Source organism: Oncorhynchus mykiss, chromosome 11 (assembly GCF_013265735.2).
Source record: "Oncorhynchus mykiss isolate Arlee chromosome 11, USDA_OmykA_1.1, whole genome shotgun sequence".
Taxonomy (NCBI): domain Eukaryota; kingdom Metazoa; phylum Chordata; class Actinopteri; order Salmoniformes; family Salmonidae; genus Oncorhynchus; species Oncorhynchus mykiss.
The window spans coordinates 22514805-22528435 of NC_048575.1; the positions used below are offsets into that span (position 1 = coordinate 22514805).

The 13631-nt window shown below is 40.9% G+C and overlaps 1 protein-coding gene across 2 annotated transcripts in view; it reads right to left on the reverse strand.

The window, feature by feature from the left end:
- arhgap29a (Rho GTPase activating protein 29a) overlaps positions 1-13461 on the reverse strand; it is a 67678-nt gene extending 54217 nt beyond the window's left edge. The window contains exons 1-2 of one of the 2 annotated variants that reach the window (XM_036935188.1): positions 13288-13461; positions 9327-9807 (exon numbers count right to left, since the gene is read on the reverse strand). In XM_036935188.1, the coding sequence (XP_036791083.1) occupies positions 9327-9795 (469 nt within the window). In that variant the 5' untranslated portion in view covers positions 9796-9807; positions 13288-13461. The remainder of the gene's footprint in view (positions 1-9326; positions 9808-13287) is intronic. The other variant, XM_036935187.1, reaches the window with a different exon arrangement.
- Between the last annotated feature and the right edge of the window lie 170 nt (positions 13462-13631).

Genomic DNA, 13631 nt, shown 5'->3' on the forward strand with positions numbered 1-13631 from the left:
AGTGAGGATGTACATACTAGACTACATTGCATCTCAGGATGAAAATCAAAGGGCTTTTCACCCTGCCTTTGAATAGCAAATACATGACCAAACTCTACCTCTAAAACCCCACTGCTCTTTACAGTGCCTACCCCTCAAAACATTCTGCAACGGGGGGCAGAAAATCACATTTAGCTGATCAGAGGGACCGGGACCCCCATCTCTAAGGCATGTTGTGGTACAGCTTGGGGTAGTGGAGGTCTTTAATCCCTCTGCATGGACTCTGTCTGCTCTGTGCCCCACAATGTGTGTGGAGTGTCTGTGGAGGGTCTCCTCTTACACACGCACACACACACACACACACACACAAATACACACATACACTCTCAGAACCCCTATGTGCTCATTGCTCAAAGGCATTCCCTGTCCAATGTAAGAATGATTAATTTACTTTTCCTCTCAAATGAAATGGAGGGTCAAATTAAACTTCAATGGAACAGCAGAACCTCACAGTAATCTTGAAAGCACTCGAAACAAGAGCAATAATTGATTTGGTGCTTTTATCTTTTATGTCGTCTGAATTGGGAAGCTCACTGTTGGCCCGGAACCTCTCAGTTTGAGGTCAGAGAGAGATTTAAAATTAACGAGAAGAAAATTAAACTCATGGAAAGAGCTTGGTTGGCTAAAGTACAGACCAATCAAGTCAACCATCCAGCAGGACGAAACAGGCCTAATGCAACTATAGTGTGACAAAGTCTGGTTCTAATTTACATTTTTACATTTACATTTTTGTACATTTAGCAGGTGCGCTTATCCAGAGCGTCTTACAGTAGTGAGTGCATATATTTTCATGTTTTTTTTACATTTTCCATAATTCACAATGTTTTAAAGAGACAGGTCCACGATGTTATTCCAGGATATTGTAAATCTCGAAACGAAGGGAAATTAACTTTTTATCTCTAATTCCACCATTAATTTGTGACGACAGGAACCATTTTAAATGGGGAGTAAAGCAACTGTCAGCCATATGGACACCAGTGACAGCGTCGGCTCCTATAGAGGTTATCACCACCCTCCATTGACCCCCCCCCACCCCACTCCCTCATCTCATCACAACAGCCCCCATCATTGGCCAAAAAACATTTATAGATATCAACGGTTCAAAGCACTACTATTTGGCAAATAACACACTTCACAAAATGACTTCACAAAGAAAATCACCCAAAAATCACAATTTTACACTTCAGATTTCTTGGTTTTTTTTAACAAAGTGTCCACACATTTAGCAACTGTTGATCTAAGGCACTGAAGCAACAAGTGAGCATTTGTTCTGCTGGAATGCAGGGTATGCAGAGAGAGAGAGAGGGAGAGGGAGAGGGAGAGGGAGAGGGAGAGGGAGAGGGAGAGGGAGAGGGAGAGGGAGAGGGAGAGGGAGAGGGAGAGTGAGAGAGAGAGAGAGAGAGAGAGAGAGAGAGAGAGAGAGAGAGAGAGAGAGAGAGAGAGAGAGAGAGAGAGAGAGAGAGAGAGAGAGAGAGAGAGAGAGAGAGAGGGAGAGAGAGGGAGAGAGAGGGAGAGGGTGGATAAAACTAGCCTACAACAGAGAGGCTTTTTTTCCCAGAAGTTTTTTTCCCACCCCTATCAAAATGATTAGCTGTGCCTATAGCAATGGCCAACATGGTACAGGTCAATATTGATACAGCAGTTAAAGATACACTCAGGATCTCCACCAATAGTTTTCACTGGGGAGAGACGGGGAAAGGTAGCTGCCGGACTGAGAGGCCGGAGCTAAGAAAGGGGGGGAGAACAAAGGATTCTTAGAGTATGAACAGTGAACATAAAATAAATGATAGGAAAGATACTGTATGTGACGTGAGAAGAGACAGAGACACAACTTACATGTGTTTTGCACAAAATACCATGAACTTCAGAGTACCATGAGGCAGATGCTAAATTCAGCACACAAAATAATGCCGTTCAAAAGAGCAAATTGGGTTGCATCAATTAAGAATGTTTTCTGTTCAAAAGACCTACCTGTATCTAAGTGTGAGTGAATCTTAAGATAATGCCAGGTAGACTAAATTCCCTTTACATTCTAAGACACGACCACAACTACCACTGTGTGCAGATCAGAGCTTGCCTGTAGCTGACATGTGTCTGATTGAAGAGCCAGTTGGTCAGCGTTTAAACTCAGACAGATAGGCACTGGTGGTCAAGGCGTCTGAAAGCAGCCCAACCCCAGACTAACAGACTGTCCTGTCTGCCCTCTCAGAGTGTTGCTGAAAGCCTGGGTCACACCCCTGACAGGAGAGGCTTCGCATAGAGCATGGAGTTTCTCCAGTGGTCAGAAAAAACTCCTGGCCCTACCCATACAGACATACATATACACTGCCTCAGTACGCCAGGAGGGTGACGTCTTGGACCAAGCCTCCACACCGACATAGTGGTCTGTTAGCCTCAACACTGTACATCTATACAGATGCCATATCTCAGGGTTCCCCAACTGGTGGACCGCAGGCCAAATTTGGTCTGCAAGTGGTTTTAATTTGCCCCCACAAAAAATGTTGGACGTAAAAACTCCAGGAAATCAGCTCCAAGTGATTTAAATGTATGAAATGTGTTCCCAAGTATTCCCACGCACAACACGTGCTTGTGTACAAATCTTAGCAAGGTTCGAAATTATATGTTTTCGTCAAACATTATATCTGTTTGGGCTTCTTGCGGTCAATATGCAGTCTACAAATGATTTGTAATTATGTTCTGGCGCCCGGACCATCTACTTAAGAAAAACATTGGCCTGCGGCTGAATCTAGCAAATGATTCCTGCCAAATTTTAATTTCATCAGAAAAATGTTTACTTGTAGCATATTCAAGGTTTAAAAAGGCTTCTAAAGTTTGCAATTTACACTTAATAATGACAGATTTTCCCTAATGAAAAATGTATCAACTCCTACAAAAAAATGCACATGAATTATGATCCACAACAATTCCCATTTCCTGTTGCTGCATAATTATATTTTCCTGCTGTGTGACCCTAACTCAAATTAAGATACGGCATCTGTACATGACATGAGTTACACAACATTCTGAACAAGCTAACCTCAAACTGACACAGGATACTCATCAACATATAGAACAGATTCAGAGTATGAACATACACTTCTTCGTAAGGGGGAATACATTTCCCTTAGCGCCCTGCTCTCTTCAGCTTGATCAAGTCATTTTCCGTTGGGTGTTGTTTTTCTTTCTTAAATGGCTGACACACAGAACAACCATCATTCTGCCTCAGTGAGCCAGGAGAGAATGAGATAAACACCACACACCTGTCCTGTCCAGCCTATCAGAGCACAAATACAGTGCATTTCACCACAGTACACACACAACAGACTTTAAAAAGATCAAGAAATGCCAGGCTGCATCCACAAGGCATATCTAAACGGCATGAGCCGTCTATCTAACTGGGGGAAACAGTTAGTCCATTATTAACATGAAGAACAAAGAAAAAAGATCAGATAACAAGTTTGAGGAATACACATAATGTAGAATCACACAGTTTAACTAACACCTGAATTTATAGGAATCGCATCATCATTTTACATATATAAAATAAATAGCTGTTTCTTGATCATGCTCACTAGCAGGGAGATTATATATTTAACCATATAGGCATCCTCCTTAACCATGCAAAATATCCTAATGAAGATAACATGCAACAAAGGTCCATTCTTACCAACGATTACACAATATATTGCACTCACTGACCTCCAAGACTGGTCAGAGCACCAAACGACAGTTGTGACACTGACTAGGACGAACCCCACAGAAGTAATCCCAACCGATTAATGACATGTCCCTCACAAGTGGCCATTGGACAAGGTCATGACCTCTCAGGATATGTAAAAAAAATAATCCACATTGTTAAGACATCATTTTGAAAGTCATCTCAAAGCCTGGACAATCAAAACATGCTAAAGCAAACCGAAAAAAAAAAAATATTGAAAAATGGTTTCACAAAGATTGGTAAAGTGAAGTACGTGTCCGTTGCCAGTCCATCCAAACTAAATCAGAAATGACTGCAACTGATAATCGCCATTTAAGGTGACATTTAAAAAAATGTAACTGAAAAACTGCACTAAAAAAAATCTTACTGGAGCTGGCTGTGGGGTTCCCCAGGGATCGGTCCCAGGGCCACTGCTATTCTTACATGGGAAAGTATATATCCAGCCAAAACTGCCAGTTATCTACAAGCATGCTAGTCTGGAGAAGCTACTGCTTGAGACAATGGGTGTCAGAATCACATCACTGACCGTGAATACAGAGCTCTGTTGTCAAGGTCCAAGAGTCCAGACCTGAACATTACGCTTGACTGTTGGGTCTGCTATGCTTTGCGTGGCAAGAAGCTGGAAAGGGAAAAAGGGAGAGGAGGGTTCCCTCTCTCTCCATGAATGGTCAGGGTAATGAGAATCACTAGCTTTTGTGAGGAACAGCATAGACAATACAGTCATAAATTGATAGGGGATTTAAATCACTTCCAATCACGCCATAAGCCAGTGATTCACAACAGCAGTGTGTTATTGCACTTTGCTAAAGCCCTGCCCTGCACTCCCAACGGCCAACAATCACACTTTGAATATGGTCAGTGACCCGAAACACAAATCATTTTGATATGATCAATGTCATGCAAGTTAATTTCCTCAAATCCATTTGTAGTGACTAGACTGACTCAAGTGCTGGTTTGTGAGCATGAAGATGAGAATGTAGTCATTAACATGTTTAAGTGCCATTAAACAATGACTGATCTGATTTTATAGCCTACTTTGCACAAAGCGACAAGAGCTAGATTTGGACACTAAGGCATAACGTTGTAATTTTAAAATCTGGTTCAACAATTACATGATTTTATTAGGGCTGTCAGAGTTACTCAGCTAAGTTGAGTTAACTTTTTGTAATTTTTGTGAACAATATATTTATTTTTTACCCCTATAATCGCATTATCTGAAAGCATTCAAAATACACTGAAAACATCCAAATTACATCATCTATACAGCTAAAAACAATAATTCACTTTCAAAACAAGTTGACATTGAGGTTAAAGAAAGTGTGTTTACCAATTTACCTGATTTTACTTACCGTTAATTTGGACAAAATGAAGACATCAATATTCTTGTAATGCATTTAGTGTAAAAGAATCTTGAAATTACAGCTTAATTTTTAGAAAATTCTCAGTTTGCAATTAATCACAACAAATTCTGCAATTAACTAGATTACATTTTTTTTAAATAATGAGATTTTCCTAATTTAGCATGTTGTGGAGTGCATCCTCATCATCACTTCGCAGAGATAACTTCACCTGTTTTTATATCATACATTCCTTGTAGTTTATCATTCCTCTTCACTCGAACTTAATCTTTGTTTGAGGTAGCATGGGTCTCAGGCCCTCGCTTCTCTCTCCACTGCTCTGTATTCCATTTCCTAAAGGGCACTTTTTCTCCTTTCGCAAATCTGCCCTTTCCTGTATTTAGCCTAACTGTGGCCGATTACTGGAATGCTTTCTTACAGTCACTTGTTATGGTTTCAGTAACCAAATTTACATAATGGTGTGTATATTGGGCTGCAAGCACCGCGCAATGTAGTTTATTAGCGTTAGAGCAAGGTCATGAACGTTGCCTCAGGTGGTTTCAATTCAAGGTTTGCTAACTCACTGTGAGATATTTCAAGGCATAGAAGATATAAGACTTAAATGTTTCCAATAGCTGGTGTGCTAGGTAGGTTTTAGGTTTGGCTTTGCAGCACAGACTGGCATTCTGAACTGGTTCCATGAACTCACTGACTTGGTTAAATAAATCAATGAAGCAAGCTGCATGGACAAATGTGTACTATGACAGCAATGCAAACTTGAATACCTGCCTGCCTGAGCATTTGTTGTTAAGACTAATTTGTATGAGTGACATAAGCAGGAAGTTCACCTCAGACAGACAAAACAAGTTCCATTTGTAGAGGACACCTAATTTTACCAGGCGGTGTCAGAGGAAGGCTCTAAAAATTGTCAAAGACAATTTAACTTACTCATTGTGTATTTATTCCTACTGTTATCAATTTTCTATAATTGTCTATTTTTCTCTCTGCATTGTGGGGTAAGCATTTCACTGTTAGTCTACACCTGTTGTTTACGAAGCATGTAACAAAGACAATTTGATTCAATGTATTATTATTAAGTTATTAGTGAATTACCTACAATGAAAACCAAAATACATTTTCAATAGGTCATTTGTGAGGTCAAAACTGGTAATCAGTAATTGTGACATATATTGACCTTAGGCTTAAATGAACCAGCACAACCCTGAGCAGAATTTCCTCTTCCCCATGTTGATTTATTACTTTGATCAGTGAACCGGTGACCGCTCCACTCAGAAGTCCCTCAAGCTGAAAAACACCAGTCACAAGTCCTGACTCTCCAAAACCCTGTCTGATCCAGCCAGGTCAAGCACTCTGCCTGACCTCGCTCTCCTCTCAAGACAAAGGCTGAGATTCCTCAGAGGCCTGGACGACATGGCACTGCTCTACTGGGAGGGAGGAGAGGGGTACCACCACATCCATCCAACCCCCCTCACAGACAATCATTACCCAGGAGAGGGATTAGCGAACCTGGGTCTGGTCCAAGCCAAGGGCCCGACCCAACAGCACCGGCAGCACAGGAATGCAATAATCACACAGGCAAGAGCAATCAACCACTTTTTAATCTGCATTTACTCTTCCATTTTAAAAGCATTTTCCCAATGGATTAGAAATGCACCACTTCAGATTACTGATGGGCTGAGGAGGAGGAACGACCATTCATTACTGGAGTACATTACACTCTGGATGGAAGCTGCTGTGAAAATGGGCCCTCTGAAGCCCTGGTGATAATTTTCATTATCTTATACTTCAGGTGTTTAATCTAAACTGGAAGTAATTCATTGTATAGGACCTACAAGGAAGACTGTATAGAATGTATAGGATAAATATAAGACAGACTCAGAGAGAAAACTGTTTTTTTTTGTTCATTCCACGTCCATGTCTGTCCTACCCCACCTTCCCCCTACTCCCACCCTTCTAAAATATGTGGAGTAGAAAAGCTCAAATACTCCCCTCTATCTCTCTGTCTCTTTCCCACTGAGCCGGCCACAGAAGGAATTCCTCATCTGAGAGGTTCTGCTTTGAATGACTACCTTCTGCTATATACTGTATGTCCAACAAGAACAAATGACAGCATAACGATATTTTCACCTTTGTTACTAGCTTCAACAATTTGAACAATACAAACAACATCTAGATAACAAGATAGACAGTGCCCTCTGTTATTATTGGGACACTGAAGCATTTTTTCTTCTTTGGCTCTATATTTCAAAAGTATAGATATCATAAGAATAACTATGAGGTAAAGTGCAGACTGTCAGCTTTAATTTGAAGGTATTTCATCCATATCGGGCGTTCCGTTTAGAAATGACATCACTTTTTGAACATAGTCCCCATATTTTAGGGGACCAAAAGTATTGGGGCAAATTCACTTATGTGTATCAAAGTAGTTCAAAGTTAAGTATTTGGTCCCATATTTCTAGCACGCAATGACTACATCAAGCATGTGACTCTACAAATTTGTTGTATTGTAAATAAATATTCTACATGAATGTGGATGCTACCCTTACTACAGATAATGCTGAATTAATCGTGAATAGTGATGAGTGAGAAAGCACAAATATCATACCCCCTTAACTTACAACTTAAGGGCTTGTAGTAAGCATTTCACGGTAAGGTCTACCTGTTGTATTCTCTGCATGTGCATGTGACAAATACAGTTTGATTTGATTTGAAAATTCTAACCTCCCCTGTTATTGTAATGGTGAGAGGTTAGCATGTCTTGGGGTATGATATTTGTGCGTCTGTAACTTTCTCACTCATCATTATTGACGATTCATTCAGGATGATCTGTAATCATGGTAGCATCCACATTCATGTAGGAATGTTTAGAAACATATTATATTATTATTTACAATAAAAGTGACTCCAGAATGACATAATACATTATTTACCATTCATTTATATTTGGCACAATCTGAATAATCTGAAACACAACCAAAACAAACAGCAAATGCATCCAACAAATGTGTAGAGTCACAAGCTTGATGTAGTCATTGCCTGCTGTGAATATGGGACCAAATAGTTCACTTTTTGCTACTTTAATACATATATTAGTGAATTTGTCCGAATACATTTGCTCCCTTAAAATAGGGGGACTATGTACAAAAAGTACTGTAATTTCTAAACGGTCACCCGATAGGGTTGAAAATACCCTCAAACTAAAGGTGGCAGTCTGCACTTTAACATCGTAGTTTTGATTTCAAATCCAAACTTTCAGAGTAACCCAATATTTAGAGGGCACTGTATATAAAATAAATATAAGATGTGGTATGACACAGGATAGGTGCAGTGAAATGTGTGGTTTTACAGGGTTTATAAGGAAACGGATCGCGTTTTTCTACGCAAAGGTCACATTAAATCATGTTAGCGAGTGACAAAAGCAGCAGCTTTAAAAGTTTTGGCCACATTTTATTTGGATAGTCCGGATAGTCCATCTGTAGATGGACTATCATAATATCAAGAAACTATCTGTTGATAAGCAACAGCTTGCTAAGGTTATGGTTAGGTTTAAAATACAGGTTAGGATAAGGATTAAGGTTAAGTTCATTGCAAACACTAACCTCTAATACATGGGTTAAAGACTAAAATGAGGCCTTTAAGAGAGAGAAAGAGAGAGGGGGAGAGAGAGAGAGAGAGAGAGAGAGAGAGAGAGAGTCAGAGAGAGAGAGAGAGAGAGAGAGAGAGAGAGAGAGGGAGGGAGAGTCAGAGAGAGAGAGAGAGAGAGTCAGAGAGAGAGAGAGAGAGGGAGGGAGAGTCAGAGAGAGAGAGAGACAGAGAGAGAGAGAGAGAGAGAGAGAGAGAGAGAGAGAGAGAGAGAGAGAAAGAGAGAGAGAGCGAGAGAGAGGGAGAGCCAGAGAGAGAGAGAGAGAGAGCGAGAGAGAGGGAGAGCCAGAGAGAGAGAGAGAGAGAGCCAGAGAGAGAGAGCGAGAGAGAGATAAAAAAAGGGTCAGTGACCGCACTGCCAAGGACAGGCCAGGACAGAACAGAAACAGGTGGACTGGGGCAAATTGTGTACACTGCCTTTGACTGACACCTAAGCTAAACCGGGAGTTCCATTACACTACATTTCCCACAATATACCAGGGGATACATCCACATTCAGGCAAGCATTGTAACCATTCACTATCATCCCAATGATAATTTTGCTTCTCTAGTCCAAACTGTGAACTCACCTTTGGAGTGAAAAGCTTCCTTGAGGTGAAGTAAGACGTCGGCAAACTTGCGCACGTCGTTGACCAGCTGCATGATGTAGTCTGGGTCGGTGGTGCCGACAGGGGCAGGAGCATCCACACTGTCCAATCCAGAGCTGACGGAGCTGCTCTTGGCTCCTCTGCCACCCGTCCCCCAAGTCCCTGATCCGGTACTCGCCGTGGTGCCCGTACTAGTGCCCATGCCCGTGCCAGGGAACAACGGGAAGAAGTGGGAGTTGGAGGTGCGTGAGATGCCCAGCAATCGTTTGTTCCCTCCGCTGGTACCACCTCCACCACCGCTACTGCTGCCTCCACCACTGCTCTGCCTCAACATCCCAACCGCAGCCAGCATGCACTCCTGTCCAGGCCTGGTAGCCCCCTTGCCTTGCACCTGTAGTCCTGCCTGACTCTCTGCTCTGTATTGTTCAGATCCCACACTGCTCCAGACCATGGATGGATGATCCTGTGCAGGGAGAGAGATATGTGTTTAGAAAGACATGACCGCCAGCTAAAAGAAGAGGAAGGATCATGATTGATGAATAGCATCCAATATCTACACTCTTAGAAAACAAAAGTGCTATCTAGAACCTAAAAAAGTTATTTGGCTGTCGCCAGCAGTTTGACATACCCTTTTGATTCCAAGTAGAAACATTTTGGGTTCCATGTAGAACCCTTTCCACAGAGGGTTCTATGCTGAACACAAAAGGGTTCTACCTGGAACTAAAAAGGGTATTACATTTTAAAACCAAATAGGGTTCTCCTATGTGGGACAGCCGAAGAATCCTTTTGGGACCCTTTTTTTCTAAGATTGTAGGCACCATGAATAGACTTTCATACTGCAGCTAAACATCATCTGCTGAATTCTCCAACTAACCACTCATCAACAGCCATGGTCAGAGTAAAAGACTCAACTCTCAAAACAGATCAAACAAACCTTATAAAAGAAATAGGGATATGTCTTTCAGAGATGTGTCAATGTTGCATTTGTAAAACTGAAGAGTCCACTGATGTAACACTAAAAGGGGCAATAGTACTGGATCTACACTGAACAAAAATATAAACGCAACATGTAAAGTGTTGGTCCCATGTTTTATGAGCTGAAATGAAAGATCACAGAAATGTTCCATATGCACAAAAAGCTTATTTCTCTAAAATGTTGTGCACCAAATTGTTTACATCCCTTTTGGTGAGCATTTCTCTTTTGCCAAGATAATCCATCCACCTGACAGGTGTGGTATATCAAGAACCTGATACATGATCATTAACAGGTGCACCTTGTGCTTGGGAAAATAAAAGGACACACTAAAATGTGCAGTTTTGTCACACAACACAATGCCACAGATGTCTCAAGTTTTGAGGTTGCCTGCAATTGTCATGCTGACTGCAGGAATGTAACCAGAGCTGTTGCCAGATAATTTAATGTTAATTTCTCTACCATAAGCCGCTTCCAACATAATTTTAGAGAATTTGGCAGTATCTCAAACCTGCCTCACAACCGCAGACCACGTATGTGTATGGCATTGTGTGGGCGAGTGGTTTGCTGATGTCAACATTGTGAACAGAGTGCCCTATGGTGGAGGTGGGGTTATGGTATGGGCAGCCATAAGCTACGGACAACAAATACAATTGCATTTTATCACTGGTAATTCGAATGCACAGAGATACCGTGACAAGATAGATCCTGAGGCCCATTGTCATGCCATTCATCCGCCACCAACACCTCATATTTCAGCATGATAATGCACAGCCCCATGTCGCAAGGAAGTGTACACAATTCCTGGAAGCTGAACATGTCCGAGTTCTTCCATGGCCTGCATACTCACCAGATATGTCACCCATTGAGCATGTTTGGGATGCTCTGTATCGCCGTGTACGCCATCGTATTCCAGTTTCCGCCAATATTCAGCAACTTTGCACAGCCATTGAAGAGTAGTGGGACAACATTCCACAGGCCACAATCAACAGCCTGATCAACTCTATGCGAAGATGTGTCACGCCGCACGAGGCATGGTGGTCACACCAGATACTGACTGGTTTTCTGATCCATACCCTACCTTTTGTTTCAAGGTATCTGTGACCAACAGATGCTCATCTGTATTCCCAGTCATGTGAAATCCATAGATTAGGGCCTAATGTATTTATTTCAGTTGAATGATATCCTTATATGAACTGTACCTCAGCAAAATCTTTAAAATTGTTGCATGTTGCGTTTGTATTTTTATTCAGTATATTTTGAGAGAATGTGCTCGGTAACAAGGCAACCAGGCTCTTTCAGAGGCCTTGTCTGTCTCACTGAGTCTCACTGGGGTTCGGAGGCATAATGAGTGCTAGAGTGGCCCTCTTACATTAGGTTGGAGAAAAAAGGGAAGACAAATGAATGCAGGCCTAGCTAGCAGCACTCCCTATCATCATCTCAACATCACATCTCACTACCGTGGCGGTGGCTTATTGAGGCTCCGCACACCCTTCTTTACCAAACATTAACTTTACAGGAGACCAGAGAGAACACGCACGCACACAAACATGCACATAACCACCAGACATGACAACATTGGATTTAAATAGAACATTTCTATTCAGTTTCATAAATCAGTTTTTTCAATGATTAGCCTACAGTATAACTCATATTGTAAAGAATCTGTAAATTACTGAATCACTCTCTGGAGTTAAAGACTAAACCAATCGTGAGGTATGGGGGCACAGCTTGTAGTAGGAATCCCATTAGGGACCATTTACTGGTCATCTCCATATCCCACTGTGACCACCACATGTTGGATAGAAAGACCCCAGTGCTTACCCTACTGGATTAACCTAAATCGACCTAGAGTTAGTTTAGATTTAGATCAGCCTAGATATTGGGAGCCATTATTATTAGACTTTACAAATCCCAAATCAGTAGGTAATTTATCAAGAAGAAAAAAACAGCATATAGATGATCATATAACTAAGTAAAAGTGTCTTGTTCATATTAACACATGCAAACTAGACAATCTAATAAACTTAGAATAATTATCATTAAATATGCATCACACTTTTCTTTCAAACATTGTAATACCTGTTAAATGACAACATTAGGATTATACAGTTTGTTTCTAAATAAATAACCGTTTAAATCATGAATAATAGTTCATTAAATTTATACATTATAGTTAAGGGAGTATTGTATTGAATTTGCATGTGTTCTTGCAGTATTATGAACACGTTTGTATGTATTATACACATTATTCTCATAATTATAAGTGGACAACATTTTACCAATTTTCTCTTAACGTTACCCCTGTATCTTTCATCCAAATAATCTGGCCTAGCTAAGAAATTCAGAAGTTTCTGCACCTTGTAGCCAAAAGCAATATTGTGGAAGCTATTCTGAAAATATAGTGGACCAAACTACCAAGTACTTCACACTGGAAGAAGTTAAGCTAAACTAAATATAGTTTACGTAACAAAAGTTACTTTGAAAAAGTAGTTCATAGGCCTACATCCAAGTCTGATGCCGAAAAAGAAAGGACATTATTGCCTACTTAAACCATATTGTCTCTTCTTTTTGCAAAAAAAAAAGTACTATGTGGTTCCAGCAGTTAGCTGGACATGGCACACAAAAAAAAACAATTAACGTTAACTACTGAAAACACTACCAAGATTAGAATTTAGTTAAACTACCACGAAGCTACAGCAAAATGTAGTTAAATTACTAGTTGCACTGTAGTTCACTACTCCTCAGCACTGGCCAAAAGTCATTCCATTGCTGAGATTACGCGCATTTTATTATGTTTTGTTCTTTGTATTTTGCTCAATATCTAACCAAAATAACAACGTTTTCTCCGTATAGAAGTAATAATCTTCTTCACATCTCTAGGTGCCTATATGGATGCAATGGTTCACTCAATCAAAAAATGATAGCCGCCACATAGAAGTCTTTCATCAAATGCAGCAACCCACTCACCTGCTGTACAGTCCTGAAACATTGCACCTTCAAAACTCCCCGCTGTCGTAGAGTACAGAATCCAGTTATAGGTTATGTCTTTCTTTCCTAAACATCTGTGAATGACCCTTCTACAATAGTTTCCGAAACGGGAATTGTGGGATCGCCGCCGCTCAGCTCGCTCTCGGGCACGAAAGTCCTCCTCCTCTTCTCACGTGACACAGTAGGTAGGCTAATGTGTGATTGGTTGTTCTAGGCGTCTCGTAAAGAAGAGGTTTGGGTCCCCTGCCCGCAACAACAGGTGTCCAATATTTTTGATGCGTCCTGTACTCAAGCTGTAATCTTTCGGGTCTATGTCAATATTG